This window comes from Pantherophis guttatus, chromosome 1, assembly GCF_059756535.1.
Source record: "Pantherophis guttatus breed Tessera chromosome 1, ASM5975653v1, whole genome shotgun sequence".
In the NCBI taxonomy this organism is placed as follows: domain Eukaryota; kingdom Metazoa; phylum Chordata; class Lepidosauria; order Squamata; family Colubridae; genus Pantherophis; species Pantherophis guttatus.
Window position 1 is genome coordinate 135624045 of NC_142063.1, and position 21925 is coordinate 135645969.

At 39.7% G+C, this 21925-nt stretch overlaps 1 protein-coding gene across 1 annotated transcript in view; it reads right to left on the reverse strand.

Moving 5' to 3' along the window:
• Window positions 1–21925, reverse strand: part of VWDE (von Willebrand factor D and EGF domains) — a 325020-nt gene that overhangs the window by 48955 nt on the left and 254140 nt on the right. Inside the window, exons 24-26 of the mRNA XM_034424473.3 lie at window positions 5719–5814; window positions 4751–4846; window positions 74–169 (exon numbers count right to left, since the gene is read on the reverse strand). Coding sequence (XP_034280364.3) covers window positions 74–169; window positions 4751–4846; window positions 5719–5814 — 288 coding nt within the window. The remainder of the gene's footprint in view (window positions 1–73; window positions 170–4750; window positions 4847–5718; window positions 5815–21925) is intronic.

Genomic DNA, 21925 nt, shown 5'->3' on the forward strand with positions numbered 1-21925 from the left:
GAAAGAATATACAATATTCTTGCAGGGAAGGGAAACAATATTTAATCATTAGAATTAAATTTATTCATCTTACCAGATTGACACTGAAGCCCGAAGAAACCAAATGGACAAGCACATATATTTGGTCGAATACAGGTCCCACCATTTAGGCAAATGGGTTTGCAAATGGCTGTCCCAATAGAAAACATAATAAACATTTATCTCAGGTAAGGAGGAAAATATCAAATTCTTCCTTGCTCTCTCACTATATATTTTTTTTTATTAAGAACACAGAATAATTCTGTTTTAAACAATGGCTCAGTGAGCCATGAGACATTTTGTCCCTTAGAATCACAGTAATATTTTGTTTAATATTTGTTTTGCAATCTTTTTCTCCAGGTGCATCTCTATTTCTAAGGCACTTTGAGGCAAATTTCTTCTCTGCCTTTTCTCTCACCTTTTCTGTCCATTGTAGAAGCAGTAACACTTTTCCAATTTGTTGTAAATGTGATGACACTGAAGTCCATGATATATTGACTACTATTTACTGGTTTATAGCATGAAGTATATGCCTTGTATTTTACCAATGCTGTAAAAATGAGGCTTCAGTCACATCTATAAATAATATAAACTGGCATTCATGTACAAAAAAATCATCCATGTTGCCTTATCTTGAATAAGACAAAACAGCTTAAGAGGAATGGGAGTTATTTTGTTAGTTTGAGGATAAAATTAATTGGATTATAAACATATATATCTCAATGTTTATTCAATGTTTATTTAGGGATCTGAGCAAATCTATAAAGTATATTAATTTGTATGAATTGTACAATTAGACATTAGTACTTTTATGACCTGTATGCCAGGGGTGGGTTCTAAATTTTTTTACTACCGGTTCTGTGGGCGTGGCTTATTTTGTGGGCGTGGCTTGGTGGGGGTGATATGACTGGCTGGGCGTAGCCAACTTTTTTTTTCTTTTACTTTTAAAAGCATTTATTCTACAACCTTAAGAGGTTGCAGACAAAAATGCTTTTAGAAGCCTCTGACGATCAGGCAACTCAGCTGGAATCGCCAGAGGCTTTTAAAAACTTTTTTTCGGCCGAAGAGGTTGTAGAAAAAATGCTTTTAAAAGTAAAAAAAAAAAAGCCTCTGATGAGGTGGGTGGGGTAAGCGAGTGGTGACCGGGCCGGGGACCGGTTCAGCGGCATGGCCAGCCAATATTATTACCGGTTCTCCAAACTACTACAAATTTTTACTACTGGTTCTTGGGAACCGGTGCGAACCGGAAGCAACCCACCACTGCTGTATGCATATTTCTGTGTTTGTATGTTAGTCAATGTGCAATACTTCCGGTGAAAACTAAGTGAAGCAAAATGCCATGAACACTATTAGTATTTAAGTACATTAATGCAAATTGGTCCTTATTTGACCTGGATATACAAGTTGCTACACATGTTAATATAATTCTTAAGGGTTATTCATATAAACTGACAAAAACAACCTAAAATGTGTATACAAGAAATACAATAAACCTTTTACTCCAATCAGCATTCAACTTTTATTACATTTTTGTTGCATAATGTAGCCAATTAGAAAAGCAACTTGCACGATTCTGTTTCCTTTGAATCTAGTCATTAAGAAAGCTGCTTTTTCTCCAGTACACATATGGCCAAAAAAAAGAGGACATAAATAATATTAACACTAATAATCCCTACAGGGGTACACGGACCATATTGAGATCTTTTTTCCTCTTTTTATATTAATCAGAAAGTGAACTATTGAATATAGCTGATGCCATGATGCCAACCTGAGATTTATGAAGGCAGGACACTAGTGTTATATTATAGCCAGTTAGATTGTTAATAATTCAAAAAAGTGATCCCAGTAGGAAGCAGGAAGTTTATTGAATCACTGCTTGGGTGTTGTTTATGGCTGTTGGGCAAACTGCCTCAGTGGCGCAGTGGTTAGAGTGCAGTACTGCAGGCCATTTCTGCTGACTGCCTGGCTGCCTGCAATTTGGCAGTTCAAATCCCACCAGGCTCAAGGTTGACTCAGTCTTCCATCCTTCCGAGGTGGATAAAATGAGGACCCAGATTGTTGGGGGCAATAGGCTGATTCTGTAAACAGCTTAGAGAGGGCTGTAAAGCACTGTAAAGTGGTATATAAGACTAAGTGCTATTGCTATTGATATTATGGTTTGCATACTTGGCTTCCTTTGTGCACTTCAACTTGTGTAAACTTGTCATATAGGACTTGCTCTGCACCAGTTTTTACCAGATCCTAACCCTGATTCCATTTATTTCACCCCTGACTTTGGTAAAAATGCAGAAAACTGGAACTCTTTAACATCACAAAGCCCCCCCCCCCACAAATGGCCACTGCAGTATGCTCCTATGCCATAGGGAAGAAGCAATTTTTGCCAATTCATAAATGGTGTTAACAAAAGTGAAATGGAATGAAATCAGATTTAGCATTGAAGTGTAGCTTCCACCAAGGCCAAGTGCAGTTTGCAGGTTAAAAGGACCCACACTTCTTCATTTATAGTGATTTGCAGATATTAAAAAAAAAACACACACACCCCATATTTCCCAGCATTATCTAGGAGTGCTAATTATAGTTTCCAAAAATCTTCAAAGCATGTGCTTTTCCACTTACGGTCCTTCCTTAAGAGTTTGGGATGGATAACAATACTTTGGGGCCAGTGGTGGGATTAATTTTTTTTTTACTACTGGTTCTGTGGGTGGGCGTGATTGGTGGGCGTGGCATGGCTTGGTGCGCATGGCTTGGTGGGCGTGGCTTGGTGGGCGTGGCTTGGTGGGTGTGGCAGGGGAAGGATACTGTAACATCTCCATTTCCATCCCACTCCAGGGGAAGGATACTGTAAAATCCCCATTTTGCTCCCAATCAGCTGGGACTCAAGAGGCAGAGAACATATGGGGGTGGGGTCAGTCAGAGGTGGTATTTACCGGTTCTCCGAACTACTTAAAATTTCCACTACCGGTTCTCCAGAACTGGTCAGAACCTGTTGAATACCACCTCTGTTTGGGACCAAGTGTTGTACTTTTCTCAGAATAATTTGCCGAATTCTATATTTCAGGAAGTATAGATCCAACAAGTCATAGGTTTTCAGCCAACGTAAAATTACATGCTTAATTTCATTTGTTTCTACTTAAATTAAAACTAATACTGTTAAAATTATTACTCTTCAATCGTATTATAAAACATTTTCCTTTCTGTCGTATAATAACTCAGTAAGAATGTTTGAAGGTCCCCAATCGAAGCTTCAGAGGCCGCATGCAGCCCTAAGATTGAATCTCCACTTTGGCTTTACATTTGGCTGTTGGTGAAAACAAGGAAACTAGACTACGAAATGTCTACTGCATCAGAAATGTCTGTTGCACCATTATTTTCATAATCAAAAGCAAATGCATTTAGCTCAATGCTTTCAGAATGGTCTAACACACCACTGCATTGAATGCATGGAAATCACAAGTAGATCCAAACACGTGGGCAAAGAGTGCAGATAATGGAGGTTAGAATAATAATAATAATAATAATAATAATAATAATAATAATAATTATTATTATTATTATTATTATTATTATTATTATTATTATTATTATTGTTATTGTTATTGTTATTATTATTTTATTTCTATACCGCCCTTCTCCCGAAGGACTCAGGGCGGTGTACAGCCTATTAAAAACACAAAACAACATCAGTTAAAATAGTTTAAAATTATTAAATAAATTCGGCTAAATTTTAAAACCCCAGAAATTTAATACAGAATGCTGTATCCTGTGGCAATTGCCTGTACCATAATTAAAATACATAAATGTCAAATGTAGGAGCGCGGTTAGGCTGGGTTGACAATTTGCAAGCCTGCATTTGAAGCCCGAGTGCTGCTGTGTGACAGGCTGAGGTCCCGTCATTCGCTCCAGCTCCTGCTGATTTAGCAGTTCTAAAGAATGTAAAGATAAGTAGATAAATAGGTACCACTTTGGGGGGGGACACTCACTAATGGGGACATGAAAGGAGCCTCCCACTGGGCATCCTCCAGGCAATGATGAAGTCACTGGTTAATCCTTTCATCACAGAAGTGCTTTGGTGCTTCTGACACAGAAGTTTATTTATTTATTTATTTATTAGATTTATATTGCTGCCTATTCACCCATAGCGATTCAAGGCAGTTTACAGAATTTAGTGTTATAATATAATGCCAAATATTATCTTGTTTAGTCTTAAAAACAAATTAGGCACCTACAAACAGGGGACAATATTCAGTCCTCTACAAAAGATAAGTTACTTGTATGTGAGATGATGGTTATGGGTGAAGCTATGTTATCTGTCTGTCTGTCTGTCTGTCTGTCTGTCTGTCTGTCTGTCTATCGAACATAGGCACCATCTACCTTCCTCACAGAGGGAGACTCTGAACAGTGTACAAATAAAGTATTAAAAATATAAAAATTAAATTCAAAATTTTTCAATAGAGGCAAGGATGGTTAAATTCAACATAGAAGTTAATTAAAAGGCAGGGGGGAGAGCCTGCAGGGCACTAACCCAGCCCCGTGTCTGTGTGCTTCTCTGTGAGCTCCAAGAGAGACGGCTAAGTCTTCAGACATTTCCAAAAGACCAGAGGAGACTGAAGTCTTGCCTTGCTTCTCGGGGGAGAATTTAATATCAGTCCCAGATAAATGTGTTACATGTACCTTTAAGGGAATTATTACATACTGTGTTTTCATGGAAATTTTTTAGTAACATATGGTTTACCTGTTTCACATAAAGGACCACTCCATCCAGCCTTGCATTGGCATTCATCTGGTGCCACACATTTCCCACCATTGTGACAATGCTTATTGCAAACCACTGAAAAACAAATTAGGGCAAGTTCAATTGTACCGATTATTAGCATCTGAATTTTGCTCTAAATTATGCTGATTGAAATCCAGGGCAGCCACTGAGAGCTTCTCAAGGACTATGTTGTTAAAACCAAAATATAAATGTCATGTAAACCCTTCATTTCTTAATGAACAGCTTTTTTTTTAACTGATTCACACAGAAACATCTTTTAAACCTATTGTAGATACTCTTTGCAGAGAGGTGTTTTAAAAAATGATCACGGATAACAGGATAGTCAGTCACTGACCAGGGTTTGTAGTTAAGATAGTGTAAAATATGTGTACTATTAAATTGTGACTAGTTTTAAAGGCAGATTGTTTTAAAGTTATTAACATATTAGTATACATTTTGAACAATAACTTGAATCTTAATGGCAATTCCCCCCCAAGTCCTTTATATTCTCAGTATTATAATGTATTTTTTTCAATGCTTTGAATTTCGCAAACATTACCATAAAAAATGTTTCTCTGCAACAGAGCTGTTACAAAGTAACTATTGAAAAAGATTGAATACATTTTATGGTGTTAATGTGCTTTTAGAAAGCACAGCATCAGATATGATGTTATTGAGCATTACATATATTTATTAATATTGAAATACTGAGTTACATGTTGCATACTAGATTAGATTTGATTTAAAATAATGTCAGAATTATGGTCTGTCACAGTCAGCCAGATGCTTAGTTTGGATTTAGCATTTTTATCTACCTATTGAGTCCTCCCCAGTTATTATTATTGCTGCTGTTGTGTAAAGTTTGCATTCTTTTTTCTCGTATTATTTATTAGCTATCAATATGTGGGAAGATTGATAAAGTTACATACGCATAATAGTATACTTACGTGTTTCACATCTTGAACCAACAAATCCATATGCACAGGAACAGATATTGTGACTGATACAGGTCCCTCCATTTTCACACAATGGATCGCAAAGTGCTATATAAAAGAACAGAAAAATGATAACTGAATTTAGAGTAGATTGGCTGTAATGTAATGAGGATCCTGTTGATCTACATTCTACCACTGATATATCTCTGCTTTATCTATATAATACTAAAACTCTGACATCTGTTTGTAAGCTTACAATTGAGCAAAATGATACCTCAGAGGCTGGGGTAGGTTCTACTTACCAGTTCACAACGGGAGCTTCTGCGCATGCGCAGATCACCAAATATGATGTCAGGGCGGATGGGCGGAGCCTCCTGACACTTTTACTATCGGGAGCAACCCATCACTGCTCAGCAATAATGATTAAACCAAGATAGCTCAAATGGGCTAACTTGCAGAATGCTGGGATCCATTCCCATGTGAATTAAAGTTGGGGAAGTTGTGGTTGCTTCAACACCACTGCCACTTACCTAGCTACATCCCTAGGACTTGCAATTCTGCTAGTTTCCCCACTGAAGTTGTGCCTACAAGCTTCCCACAAGCAAAGTAAACAGGAAAGCCAGCAGGAATTCTAGGGAGGGAGGAAAGGGGATTTCCAAAGCTCACTGCCAGCTTCCCACAAGGAAACTCAATCCAGCAGGAAGTTGGAAATGACTCTTCCACCCACTGCTTTCTTGCCCACCTTTGGTCATTCTATTTCTCTGTTTAGAGAAGGAAATATCTTTGAAATGATGTCCCAGCAGGTCCTATCTTATCAAGTTGCCTGTAAAATCAAAGTTATGTTTCAGTCCCAAGTATTGCAGTTGAATTATGATTAGATGGGCAGAGATCAAGGCAGGGATTGATAATGCTGTGCCTATAGATAAAACATTGTGTAATATGACTGAGCAGGAAAGCTGGAAAAAAAAATAACAGTGACTTCAATTTTTCCATTTGGATTTGTTTTGTCCCCTAAATAATCCACTTAATCATTTTTTCAGGAGAATGGGTGATTAGTGGAAATCTTTGTAGCTTTATAAGAGCCGTGGTGGTGCAGTGGTTAGTATGCAGTACTGCAGGCTACTCCTCCTGACTGCCGGCTGACTGCAATTTGGCAGTTTGAATCTCAGCAGGCTCAAGGTTGACTCAGCCTTCCATCCTTCCGAGGTGGATAAAATGAGGACGCAGATTGTTGGGGGCAATAGGCTGACTCTGTAAACCGCTTAGAGAGGGCTGTAAAGGACTGCGAAGCGGTATATAAGCCTAAGTGCTATTGATAGCTCTAAGTTGAACAATGAGGTTATTAGGGTCTTGTTTTTAATTCTCATTCTTATTTGATGATGAACTTGGGAAAGTTTTAAACTTTGTTCTAGTGGATCACAGTTTGGTGAAATGTTTTTTGTCAGAATGTTCTAATAAAGCTTAGCATACAATAAAATATGTTTATCTTATATACACATTATGCCTATGCTAGTTTTCTCTGTTACCTCCTCCTCACTATATTTTGTGTTTTAAAGAATATTGCATTTTATTATTCAAAATAATTTGAGTTATTATTTCATATACTTTTACATAGAGAAGCTAAGCTTTTTTCTGTGATCTTTCCCTGCTTGTCTCTTCTTGCCTGCCTCCATACTATTCATGTGGCAATTGACGATAATGTAGGAAAGATGTATGAAAAATATCTATAAGGTTTTTCAAAAATTGTAATGTAATTGGATAAATGACTTTACAACTATAGACATATTTTATTCCTTGGCCTTGACTTCCATGGTTGTTTTTTTTTTTTAAGCTATTCTTGTTCTCATGTTATAATGCCAGGAGAAAATGGCAAGCAAATAAATATTCTGCAAAACCAAAAGCATATTGTGATACTTTGGTTGTAATGCTGATTTATTTGGAAGTAAGTTAATTCAAAATAAATTATTTTAGAGTAAGGATAAAAAAAAAGCCTGTAGAATGCTTTGGATTTAAAGGCAAAACAGGTTTTAACTATAAGATGATGTAAGTGTAGCACTTCTTAAATCAAATACATATTTTCCCTGAATCACACAACAACTACTCAATCCCAGGAGAAAATTTATAGGTATTCCATCTTCCACATTGCTATTAGGCAGGTTAGTTATCATGTGAGTTCTATGCGTTATGAAACTAAGAAATATATATTTCTTGCTTCTAAACAGAGAAGTCTTTTAAATTGATTTTTCATATGTATTTTTTTAAAATACCATGCCATATTTACAGCTCTCTTACAACCCTGAAATTTCACAAAAGCCATTGCTGCGTATTTGTGTTATTTATTTATTTTTACATTTAAAAATATACATGCTGAAATAAGATCCATTTCAATAAATGTGCATGACTGAACTTATAGTACCTGGAATGCTGCAACTCATAAAAAAATTAAGTGTGTTCTCCAATGAAGGCAAACCAGTCTTCAGCTTCTGAATTTACTTGAATAAATACATCTCATTAGAGAGTTTTATAAAATTACTGATCACAGGCACTACTGTTGTCACAGTCTCACAATTTAAAATAGATTTATATTGTATGGGAATGGTACTTGGTAAATAGTAATTGAAATAAATTATTTATCAATGTCTAGCATAAGTATTTATTTATTAGGTTTATGTACTATCCATATCGTCTGGAGGTGAGTAATTGCTAACTTTGTGCAAAGCTTTCATTCAAATATCTGATTTTAAGATGATTTGATGAAATTACCTCTCTGAACTGAATAATCAAATCAGTTCTATTCACTGTCTTTTAGTCACTCAGAAGACCTGATGGACTTCTGCACATGCACACACGCCCTTGAATTGAATCAACTCCTCAGATTGCAAATTTGAATCAAATCTACTCTTTGCATCAAAGTACAAATTCAAACTGAATCTTAATTTATTAGCAGACATATAGTAGCTGCATAATCAAGAATGTTTCATGTTTTCAGTCAGTGAAAAAGGCTGTACATATTAACTGAATGGAACAATATAAGGAATTACAATAGATTACAGTATATGGATGTTGGACAAATGGTAGCAAAATAAATTTTCCTAATGGCTTGAGCAATTTAAGTATATTCCATTACAGTATTTGAAAAGTCATATTAGGCATACAAATGAGGAGTGCCCATTCTATTTGATGGAAACATTTCTACTTAAATTGTGGCTACTGTGTTCTAGTTAACTACTAACAGCTCCCAGTAAGTGGACACTAAAAATAAAACTTCCATTTGGGCCAGAGAGAGTGCAAATGAAACTGTGCTGTCTCATCTAGATGCTGTCATTGCTTGCCTTAGTGTTACCTGTGGAAAACAGATTCTTCACAGGATCAGCTTTTGTTTAAGTGCATCAGATGCCTGGGGCTTGAAATTACCTCTGCCCAGGTAACCCTCTTGTTTCCTCTTTGCACCACAACATTTTTTTGTGGGTACTAGGAAAATGTGGGGGAAATATTGTTGGCTGCATGGAGAATACACTCTCTGGGGAAAGTGAAGAACCGAAAATATTATGTGACTGAACAAAGCAAAGCTAAATATGGTAGGGAAGAACAAGTAGATTATTGCAAGAAAGAATAGGAGGTTGATGATTGACTGCCCTTTCGTTCCCATTGCAGCCTATGAGGAAATCAAGATGGCATAATGGTTAAGGTACCAAGCTGCAAAGCAGGAGACCATGAGCTTAAGTCCCACCTTAGCCATGGAAGCCAGCTGGGTGACTTTGGGCAGTCACTCTCTCTTAGCCCAGGCCATCATACAGGGTTGTTTTTGTTATGTGGAAAATAGGAGGAGGAAGTGTATTGGATACGTTGGGTTATTTCTAAAATAATAATATAAATGAATGAATGATCTCTAGATCAGAGCCCTGGTAGCGCAGCAGACTAAAGCACTGTTATTAACATCAGCTGCCTGCAATTACTGCAAGTTCAAATCTCCCCAGGCTCAAGGTTGACTCAGCCTTCCATCCTTTCTAAGGTAGATAAAATGAGGACCCAGATTGTGGGGGTAAAAGCTGACTTTGTATAAAATATACAAAAGTATGAAGGCTATTGCTTAATGCATTATAAGCCCCCCTGAGACTTTGGAGAAGGGCAGCATATAAATCAAACTTTTTTTAAAAAAAACTATGTTCTTAGATTATCTGAGGTTTCTTGTCCAGGAGGATTATAATGTACAACAATCTTGTACATTATATCAAGAACAATCTGGGATTTCATGTCTTCTTTGACAGCCATAAATTTGTCTCCATTAGTAGTAGCTGGCCCAGCATATTGTGTTTGGATGAGATTGATGATCTGAAAGTGCAGAATAACTATGTAAAATCAATGTTATACATAATTTTAGATGGGTTCAAATCACTGTCACAAATACCACATGAATAGTAGTTTATATAGAGATATGCCTAAGTTATATAAGATCTTATTTATTTAATTCAATTAGCTAGGATAACTTGGGAAACATGGTTAGCTGTAATGAGCAACGTTTGCTCAGATGAAATATGTTTCTCCCTGCCTGTAGGAAGCACTTCTAAGATTTCTAATGAAAAAGAAAGAGAACACCCTTGACCTGAATAATGTATATACCAACTGTGGGCCTATTTCATAAATACAATTTCTGGGAAAGATGATCAAGAAGGTGATAGCCTCACCCTCCAGATGCTTATGAAGGATTCTAATTATTAGGATCTAATTCAATAACGAAGCTGCTTTGATTATTTTTGGGGAAATGCTAAGTGCCTTGGAAGTCTCAAGGGTTCATTGTCATCAGCCACAGAATTCTTCTGCTTCAACTGGGGGTCTGGTCTTTGGGAACACAGATTTACAAGGGTTTATTCTGATGCCAGGAGTTTCCATAATGGAATTATTGCTCGACACTAGGCTGTTGACCTGTGGTGTCCCACAGGGTTGCATCTTATCTTGCATTTTATTCATTAAACAGCTGGAGAAGGTCACGAAGAGATTTAGAGTGTGGTGTCATCAGTATTGCTCCTTATCAGTTAACTGAAAGAGCAATCAATATGTTAAGCATTGCCTAAATCTGATAATTGGGAGGATAAGGGAGAACCTACTCAATTAAAACCAGAGAAACCAAGGTACGCTTGGTAAATAGGAAAAGAGGTCTTGGAGATGGAGTAACTCTCCCTCTGAAAAGGCAAATTCACAATATAAGAGTGCTGGTAGGCTTCTGGGCTGAATAAATTTGGTGTTGGTTCTCAAAGCCTTGGTTACACTTCATTGGTATTATTACTACACATTCTATTTAAGCTGGTACTATCTTTGAAAAAAGTGCAGAAACAGCAGCTTGTACAAATTGTACCAGCTAAGCTGCCAACCTATACAAGGTACAGGATTATATACTACTGGTACTGCAAACTCAAAAATTGTTTACTGGGCACACTTGTAGAGCCTATTATGGAGATTAACTTTTCCATGATGAAGCTGTTCAGCTATTGGGATTTGAACACGAAACCCTTTTGTATCCCCACCCCCCGCCCATTATTTCTAGTACTATACAAGGACCTTTTCTTGTATTGCTCTCAGATATGGAACAATTCTTTTGGGTTTTATGTTTTCCCTCCAATTTCTTAGCATTTAGAACATCTGTAAAATATTTTGCTTTTGCTAAACTCGTAATTGCTAATTGATTTTAGCATTAATTTTACTATTAATTTTAATTCATGCTATATTCTTATTATTTAGTCACCTTGAGTATTCAGTAGAATAGAAAGGCAAGGCACAAATCATAACAGCAAATCAATAACATTTTCTTTTTCTTTTTTTTAATTGGTTTTTATTGTGCCCTAATGATTTCTTCCAACAACCAGTTCATCAAACTGCTCAGAAAGTGAACAACCAGTTCTCCCGAAGTGGTGCGAACTGGCTGAATCCCACCACTGCCTATATTTCTTCCCATCCACTGGCCTGGCAACAAATCCTCATTTATTTAGACTATAGTTCTTTGAAGTCCTAATACATCAAGAATCGAATTATAAATTTATAGTATTGATTTTAGAATTTGATTCCATTTTGTAGTTTGTTTTGTATCACTATTGATATCTAGATAAATATGATTAAGACAAACTTCTGATCCTGATCTGATTTGCAATTTCTGGAACACAAAGCTGAGAAAGAAGTTGTCACAGGTATAAAGATGTGCAAGAGAAAACACCTAGTTGAAAATCTGAATTATAACTTGGAACTTTTTTACCTGGGGAAATGAATTCATTTTTATGAGTTAGCATATTTCATATTTTAAAAAATTAATTGCTGCTATGATGAAGAATAGTATGATATGTGCATATGAGAAATTATTGAAAATCTCAGATTGGAGTCTGATGGTTCTTTCTTATTATATATAGAATATATGGTAAATATTAAAGAGAAAATATATATGCATAAGTATTTACAAAATGTATTTGCTAGATTTCACACCAATGTGTATTATTTTTTTCCACAGATATGTGAATGCTGAGCACTCAGGAATTGATCCACAATTTTCCTGTTATACGTTAACCAACACTAAAATGCACAGCTGTTCATAGTGAAATGTACAAATAAAAAAGTCAATATACATTAAGGAAGGATAGAAATTTAATGGCTATTAGCTTCAGTGGTGGAAAGACTGCCATTTTAAAAAAGCATTATTGTACTTTATAATCTAAATTATCAACTGTCAATAGATGAGTATGCTATTAGCTGTTTTTTTTATTAACAATCAACATTTGTACAATGAAAATGATGCTCGACTAGAAGAACTGATGGTTGAATTCAACAATATGCATTGGGATATCATTGGATCATGTGAAACGAAAAGGCAAAAAATTACATGAACTTGATAGGACTGGGCATTTATTATACACTAGACGTGCCAAAGATGGACAATGTGGCGGAGTTGGTTTTTTTCATCAACCAAAAGCTGAAAGTCTCTGTGATAAAATTTGAAACTATATATGAGTAGCCCAATGCATCATTCCATTGAACAAACAATGCAAGTTTCAAATCATTCAAGCTTACAAGTCAAAAATAAGCTACAGTGATGGTGAGGTCAAAGAGTTTTATGATGATGTCACCCACCTTGAAGACAAAGAAAAATGCTGATACAAAATACTAATGGGTGACTTTAATGGAAGAATAGGAAGAACAATGCCTGAAGAAAAAGCAACTAGCCCATATGGAAGTGGTGAATGAGATAACAGAGGTGACAGACTAGTAGTTTTTGCTAAAAGGCAGAAAGTTTATGTCATGAACTCATTTTACAAGAAAAAAGCTAGCAGAAAATGGACATGGAAGAGTCCATCTGGGTAGACAAGCAAAATTGACTACAACATGTCAAGTGATAAAACCATATTCTGTGATTGTACTGTCATCAATTGGTTTAACAAAGGAAGTCACCACAGAATAGTACAAACTAAAGTGAAGATAGACTGTTGAAAAGAGTATATGAAAATGATAGAGATGTCACGAAAAATAAAAATAAAGAGTGGAGTGATAAGCTGTTGAAAGAGAACAGCGATTTTTGAGATTAATCTATCAAATTGCTTTGCTCTATTGAAAGATTTGGAAGAGATGAACATTACAGACCAAAATGAACAAATAGTCAAAAACATCCTTGAATCTGCTATATCTATTGCACTGTTGGTAAACACTTTGTACAGTCAAAAAAGCTCTGATGAAACTATTGATTTAATGAAAAAACAATGAACAATGAAGACTACCAGAAATTTGACTAATAAACTGGAGTACATTGAACTTTGCAACACCATAAGAAAATGTATCCAAGAAGAAACATGTCATTTTAATGTGAAGCTTGTGAAAAAGGCAATTGAAGAAAACAAAGGGATTAATAGAGCAAAATGCAACCTTATAAATACAAGAAAGAATGATTTTGCAGTGAAGATGACTTTGTGTGTAGAACAAGCCAGGAAATGTTAGAAATAATTGAAAAATTCTATTCAGAGCTATGCAAAGATCAAGATCACTCAAAAATAACAACATCCATGAAAAAGGAAATGCCAGATATTCTAATGGAGGAAGTATTAAGTGCCATAAAATCAGGGGTGAAATCCAGCAGGTTCTGACAGGTTCTGGAGAACCGGGAGTGGAAATTTTGAGCAGTTCGGAGAACTGGTACCAGAAATTTTGAGTAGTTTGGAGAACCAGCAAATACCACCTCTGGCTAGCCCCAGAATGGGGTGGGAATGGGGATTTTGCAGTATCCTTCCCCTACCACGCCCACCAAGCCACACCAAGGCACACCAAGCCATGCCCACAGAATCAGTAGTAAAAAAATTTGGATTTCACTACTGCATAAAATCAATGAATACTGGCAAAGCTTCAGGAAATGAATGTGTTACAGTTGATATGCTGAAAGCTGGTGGTCACAGTTTACACAAGATACTAGCAAAACTAGACTCTAGATCAGTGGTGAAATCTAAAATTTGTTACTACCGGTTCTGTGGGCGTGGCTTGGTGGGGGGGATAATGTGACTGGGTGGCGTGGCCTCTTTTTTTTTTTTTTACTTTTAAAGCCATTTTTTCTACAACCTCTTCGGCAAAGAGATTGTAAAAAAATGCTTTCAAAAGGCTTTGACAATCCCAGCTGAGAAAAATAGTGTTTTTTTCTTTTAACTGCCTCTGACGATCCAAGCTGAGTTTTTGAAAAAGCCTCTGCCGATCAGGCAACTCAGCTTGGATCGTCAGAGGCATTTAAAAGAAAAAAAGGTTTTTTTTCTTTTAAAAGCCTTCGATGATCCCAGCTGAGCCGCGCGATCATCAGAGGCTTTTTTTTTAACTTTTAAAAGCATTTTTTTTGCCGAAGAGGTTGATAAATACTGAGGTGGGTAGGCATAAACGAGGCCAATTCAATTAACCATAACCATTCCTTTAATTAGAACAAGTTAACAGCAACGGCTGGATCTCTACAACAACTACTAACTGAGGAACTAAGCAATTCTGTCAGGCTTTGACAGCTCTTAATATATTCAAGCTGTCAGCATCTTATTCAATGAACGCTCTGCTCATTCCCGCCAGAAGAGCGCCCTTGCCTGGCGGTGGCTGACACGCATGCTCCAATCTGTCAGTACATAACACCCCTTTCCCCCGGAATGGCACATGCGTAATCGCGCAGGTATGCTGGGCGGTGACGGCTCCTCCCTGAACAGCGTAAATTGGTCCCGGCAGTCGGGATGGGCGACTGGGTTGGAGAATCGGCGATGTTCGGGGATGGAGGAGTTAACCCCTTGTCGCCCAGAGTATCAAGCGCTACCGGTTCCTTCCGCACAGGTGAGTCCAACGGAAGTGACGACAGTAGGTGGTCAGGCACGCGCATGCACACTGGTGGACTCACAGGAATGGGCGAGGATCGGGGGCCAAACTCCTGCGAGTCTGGCAAACACCGTGCCCTCAACTGGTCAATGTGCCTTCGCCACAGACGGCCATCGGCCAGGAGGACAGAATAAGAACGTGGTCCCATAACCCCTGAAATTTTTCCCGGAACCCAACGGGGGTCGCCACTGTAATTTCTAGCATAGACAGGGTCCCCTTCGGTGAAAACTCGGACCCCACCCATGGAGTCTAAGGGCAACTCAGGGGAATAGGTCGGATGTAAACGATCTAAGGGAATTCGCAGACGGTGGCCCATAAGCAGTTCCGCCAGGGAGCGATTGGAGACCAGGCAGGGGGTAGAGTGTTGCATCAAAAGGTAGGTGGCTATCTTAGACTTCCAATCCCCTGACCTCAACCGACGGAGGGCCTCCTTAGCTGACCTCACGGCCCTCTCAGCCAAACCATTTCCGGCAGGATGAAACGGGGCCACACGGGCATGGCGAATGCCTAGCACTGCCAAAAACCCTTGGAAAATGGCAGATGTAAATTGAGGGCCATTATCGGAGACAATGACATCAGGGAGCCCATGGGTAGCAAACAATAGGCGCAACGCCCGGACAACAGCGTCCGATGATGTGGAAAGCATAGGCACCACTTCAACCCATTTAGAATAGGCATCTACGATAACCATAAATGTATGACCTTGTATAGGTCCTGCAAAATCAACATGCAGACGGGACCAAGGAATGCGGGGGGACTCCCACTCCCGAGGGGGGGCGGCTGGAGCAGATGCTCACGACTCTTGGCAGGGAGAACAGTTAGCGACCCAATTTGCAATATCCTGGTCTAAACCAGGCCACCAAACATAACTTCGCCCCAAGGCTTTCATACCGGCGATGCCCGGGTGACCCTCATGCAAAGAAGATAAAACACTCCCCTGCAAGGCAGGCGGTATAATGACCCTTGAACCCCACAGCAAACACCCCTTTAGAGTAGTCAGTTCAGTCTGGTGGATTTTGAAGGGCTGGAACTCAGGGGCAGTAGGATCAAGAGGCCATCCTCTCCGAACCCAGTCAAGGACTTGTGAGAGGGTTTTGTCTTTAACGGTGAGCTGCGCCACATCCGCGGCAGTGATGGGGAGGCGGTGGTCGTCAATCAGCAGAACAGCAGCGACAGGTGCAGGGTCTTCGACCGGCGAGGAAAGTGGGCAACGACTCAAGGCGTCCGCGTGGCCCAGTGCCTTACCGGGGCGGTGTAGGAGACGATAATGATAAGCCATCAGGAACTTGACCCATCTCGCCATGCGAGGGGAAATGATCTGAGGGGTTTGTCTGTCCCCAGCCAGAATACCAAGGAGAGGCCTATGGTCAGTCACGAGGTCAAATGAATGGCCATACAAGTAGTGGTGGAAACGTTTGACTCCAGCCACCAAAGCAAGAGCCTCCTTATCAATTTGGCCGTAGCGGCGCTCAGTTGGGGAGAGTGTGCGGGAGAAATAAGCAATTGGAGCCTCAGAGCCATTGGGAAGGCGGTGACTGAGGACAGCCCCGACGCCATAGGGCGAAGCATCACAGGCAAGGGTCAATGGGAGGCAGCTATCATACTGGACCAACAGGTTGGAAGAAGTCAGTAAGTCCTTAACAGCAGCAAAAGAAGCAGCCTCCCGGGGCCCCCAGGACCAAGGCGTTTGAGTCTTAAGCAAACGGTGGAGAGGCTCAGCGAGAGTGGCCTTGTGAGGAAGAAACATGTTGTAAAAGTTTAAAAGGCCCAAAAAGGCCTGCAATTCAGACTTGGATTTAGGAGTGGGGGCCTCCTTGATGGCACGTACCTTTGCCTGAGTAGGGTGAATTCCCGCAGTGTCAATCTGGAAACCCAAGAACTCGATGTGTGAAGAGCCAAGTTGGCACTTGTCGCGCTTTAATTTAAGGCCAGCATGCTGGAATCTAGCTAGGACCTGCCGCAAATGACTCAGGAGCTCGTGGTCATCTTTCGCTGATACGAAGACGTCATCAAAATACGGTATTACTCCCGGAAGTCCTTGTAACAGCCGCTCTACCAAGCTCTGAAAAATTCCAGGGGCAACACAGATGCCGAATTGCAGGCGGTTGCACCTGAAGGTGCCACGGTGGGTAACTATTGTCTGGGCCTCTGCAGAGGCGCTGTCCACCCGAAGTTGTTGGTAAGCTTGCGCCATGTCCAACTTGGCAAACACCGCACCGTGGCCCAAAGAATGCAGCAAGTGTTGTACCACAGGAACAGGATACGGGTTGGACTGCAACGCCTTATTTAAGGTCGCCTTATAGTCGGCGCAAATTCGAAGGGAGCCGTTAGGTTTAATTGCCAGCACGATGGGGGTCTCCCATTTAGCGTAGTCCACAGGCTCCAGGACCCCTTGACTAATTAGTCTATCTAGTTCCTGATCAACCTTGGGCAGGAGTGCCAGGGGGACTCTTCTAGGTTTGAGCCTGATGGGGGCAACCCCAGGATCTAGGCTAAAAGATACAGGGGAACCTTTGTAGGTACCAAGACCCTCGCTGAATACGTCAGTGAACTCATCAAATAAGGAGGCAAACTTATCCTCGCTAGTCCTATTAACCCCCGTTATGGCCAGACCCAGGGCATCAAACCAATCTAACCCTAGGAGATTGGGCAAGGAGCCGCTGACAACGATGACTTGCAGGCGGCCACTAAAATTGCTATATTGCACTCTAACGTATCCGTGCCCCAAAATGGGAATGGAGTTACCTTGATAGTCCTTAATCTAATATTGCATGGAGACAAACGGTGTTTTGAAATTTTGGGTGACAGGCGTTTAAAGGTGCTCCATGACACTATGGACATTGAGGATCCCGTGTCAACTTCCATTTTACATGGAATACCCTCAATTAACAAAGTGAGGAAAATTTTTCTTTTTACGTCCCCACTGGCCTGGCCAACAACTACCTCAGGGCTGTGCGTGTCTCGATAGATGGTAAAGCACTCTCCCCCCCTGGGGCCTTGTCTACTTGTGGCGGGGCTTCCCGGGGAAATGGTCTATTAGGCTTAACTGTGGATGGTTGGCCGGCTCGGCAGACTTTGGCTATGTGGCCTTTCCTGCCACATCGCCTGCACTCTGCGTTCCTGAATCTGCAGGAAGACCGGTTGTGGTTTCCGCCACAACCATCGCACCAACTTTGAACCTTCCGCTTCTCGGGGTCCCGATCCTTCTTAGACGCTGCCTTCAAACGGCTCACCCCTTTGTCATCTGTGGAGTGGTCTGAGTCGATGTCTTCATGGTGAACAGCTGACGCCTGTTTCGCTAATGAGTGGCTAGCAGTCTTCTGCATTTCATTCGAGGACTTATCTGACAGCTCGGATGCACGGGCCTCATCAATTGCCCACTGCAAGGTGGCGTCCATTCTGGCCAACAGACGGCGTTGTAGATTAAGATCCCGTACCCCGCAAATTAATTGATCCAGCAGGAGGTCATCTAGGTCTCGGAATTCACAATACAAGGCGGCTGTCCTTAATGCGGCCATGTATTGGTTAATCGTTTCCCCTTCAGCCTGATATCTGTGGCGGAAAGCATAATGCCTAGCAACACGGGAAGGCAGTGGGGCATAATGTCCTTTTAACTTGGCCATCAGAGTATCCCAGGGTACGTCCTGAACCCTCAGGGGCGCTAATAGAGCTCTCGCAGTCTCAAACATCTCATGACCACAAACACTGAGGAAAACAGCTTGCTTCCGATCACCCGGTAAAGCCTTATAGTCATTAGCTGCTAAGAAACAGTCAAACCTGTCTAGGAAAGTGTCCCACGTCTCCTGTGTCTGGTTAAAGGGTGCAAACATCGTTAGGGTGGCCATGGTGCCTGGACGGTTGCCTGAGGCACTTACTCTGCGTTCTGGTATGGTTAATAGCTCAGTGACAGCTGAAACGTAGTTGCTCGATTTGCTGCCTCACGATCCCATCCTCGTCGCCAGTGATAAATACTGAGGTGGGTAGGCATAAACGAGGCCAATTCAATTAACCATAACCATTCCTTTAATTAGAACAAGTTAACAGCAACGGCTGGATCTCTACAACAACTACTAACTGAGGAACTAAGCAATTCTGTCAGGCTTTGACAGCTCTTAATATATTCAAGCTGTCAGCATCTTATTCAATGAGTGCTCTGCTCATTCCCGCCAGAAGAGCGCCCTCGCCTGGCGGTGGCTGACACGCATGCTCCAATCTGTCAGTACATAACAGAGGTTGTAGAAAAAAATGCTTTTAAAAGTAAAAAAAAAAGCCTCTGATGATTGTGCGGCTCAGCTGGGCATGGGGGGGTGGGGCAGGGATTTTTGCTACCAGTTCTCTGAACCACCCATCTCCATCGCTACCTGATCGGGCCATCCGGTCTGAACCGGGAGCATTTCACCCCTGCTCTAGATGCCTCAGAAGTAGAAAGAAATACCTGATGCATGGAAAAATGCTTTAGTGATTTATATACACAAGAAAGGGACCCAAGATGATTTATTATTATTATTATTATTATTATTATTATTATTATTATTATTATTATTAAATTTCTATACCGCCCTTCTCCCTGAGGACTCAGGGCGGTGTACAGCCAAAATTAAAAAACATGCAGTACAAATATTAAAAAAACAATTAAAAGATATATAAATTTGGCCCAATTAAAACTCACTACCAATTAAAACATTTAAACATTTCTTTTAAGCCAGCCTGGCTTGCTTGAAAAAATGGGTTTTAAGGGCACGATGGAAGGCACTGAGGTCTTGGATTCTCCTTATCTCTGGGGGCAGCTAATTCCAGAGGGTAGGTGCCCCCACAGAGAAGGCCCTCCCCCTGGGGGTCACCAGCCTGCACTGTTTGGCTGATGGCACCCCAAGGAGGCCCTCTCTGTGGGAGTGCACTGGTCAATGGGAGGTCGTCGGTAGTAGCAGGCGGTCTCGAAGATAGCTAGGCCCTATGCCATGGAGCACTTCAAAGGTGATAACCAACAGAAGCGCACCCGGAAGACCACCGGGAGCTAAAATGGAATAAAAATCGCCTAAATCACCCTAACCCTAAATCACACATTTAAAGTATGCTCAGAATTAGGCACAGGGAAGCATTTAGGGACTGTTGAATTAATATAAGCCCATTTTAACTGTGCATTGCTGTGGGGGTCAGATTCAGCAAATAAAGTTAACAAAACAATCCGTTCTCCTATCTATGTCCAGTGCTCCTAGCAAAACCATTTAAATGAAGTTAAATTGAACCTTGAAGTTATGTTGGATGTTTCTATGAATAAATGCTTTCACTATGACTTTTGTCACATCTGAGTCAAGACTAAGTGGCAACATTCTGCGTCTTTTAACAAGATTGATTTTTCAACTCTTCTTTTGCTTTGTCTCTTACCACATCCAACTTCTTCAAATCAATAAATGCAAGAAACACTTGCCATTTTCTAAGCTATGTTCTAAAATGTGTTTCCTATTCTATATGTATGTTATTCTTAGAGAAAAATAAGGGCAAATCCCAGTGCATCAGAGATCTTATAAAATAAATGGTAAGCCACCTTAATGGATGTAAATGATTTGACTATTGCAACAAGTCTGCATTTTTTTCCAAATGGAAATGAAAATCAGCAGCTTGGAGTAGAATGACTTTTTAAAAAGAAGATTGAGTATTTAGTGAAACTTCCCGACAACTCTTAACAAGGGCATGAAGAAAACTGTGTTGAAACAAAATAAGACAGCAGTCACACAAGCAGGTGATATAATTGGCAACGAAGATTAAAAAAACCCCCAAAGGTCTCATCATATATCACATCATTAGTAAGATGTGATGAGGCCAAACTTATGGTCAATATTCTTTACTCTGAAGACCACATAGGAGTCACATGTTCATATAATCATCATTCATAACTGTATGCATAAAGAAACATGGTTCACATGTATCTTACCCTTCTAATGATCCCAGGTAGCGATGAGGGTCGTAGAACCCATATTTTCTAAAACATCTTTTCCATGTTTTATATGAAAAGATTTGTAAAATGATAAGAAGAGGAAATGTTATTGAGGTGTATTAATTTGCCACGTCAGCCATATTGCTGCCAATTATTCCCATGGCAAGTGATGTGTGTGTGTGTGTGTATTGATCAATATACTGTATATTCCTAATATATAGATTTAGATTTAGGCAAATTTGTTGGATGAGCAAATTGAAAATATTGAAGCATGTGGAAAACATTTAAACTCTAACCCTAACAACAGAAGAAAGAGTCATTTTGCCAAATTATTAAACAGGTTTCAGCACTGTGGTCCTTTAAAACATTTAATTCATTTTTTAATTTAACCAGCCAATTTAATATTCTCCCTCAGAAATATGCACTGTGATTATGTGCCCTGAAGTCATGTATAGCTCTTTAAATGATAGAGTAATTCTCTCTTCAGAGTATTACTGATAGAATTCAAAAGCAAAGTTTTTTTCTTTTAAGTCATACATATTACCTATGTATAATACAAAAGTATAATGCATTGTACTATGTTCATTTATGCCATATTTTTTTTAATTGACAAGAGATTCTATTTCTAGCCAATTTGTATAATTCTGTAGCTAAAATGTTGAAGAATTCAGCTTTTTCTCCCTCGTATAATGTATTTGTCCTAATCTGCTACCCTCAATGATGGTCTCAAGTACCACCTTTCATACTGTAATACTATTATGTAATACTATTACATGATCCATGGGATTGGAAAAAAAAAATACCAAAGTACCTGACGGTGATATATTTTATATTTTGTACCATAATAGTAACAGAACTAGCATATTTCACTTTTTATATACAAAGTTGTGTTCCATTTTTTAAACTTTTTTTTTCAGAGTAAAT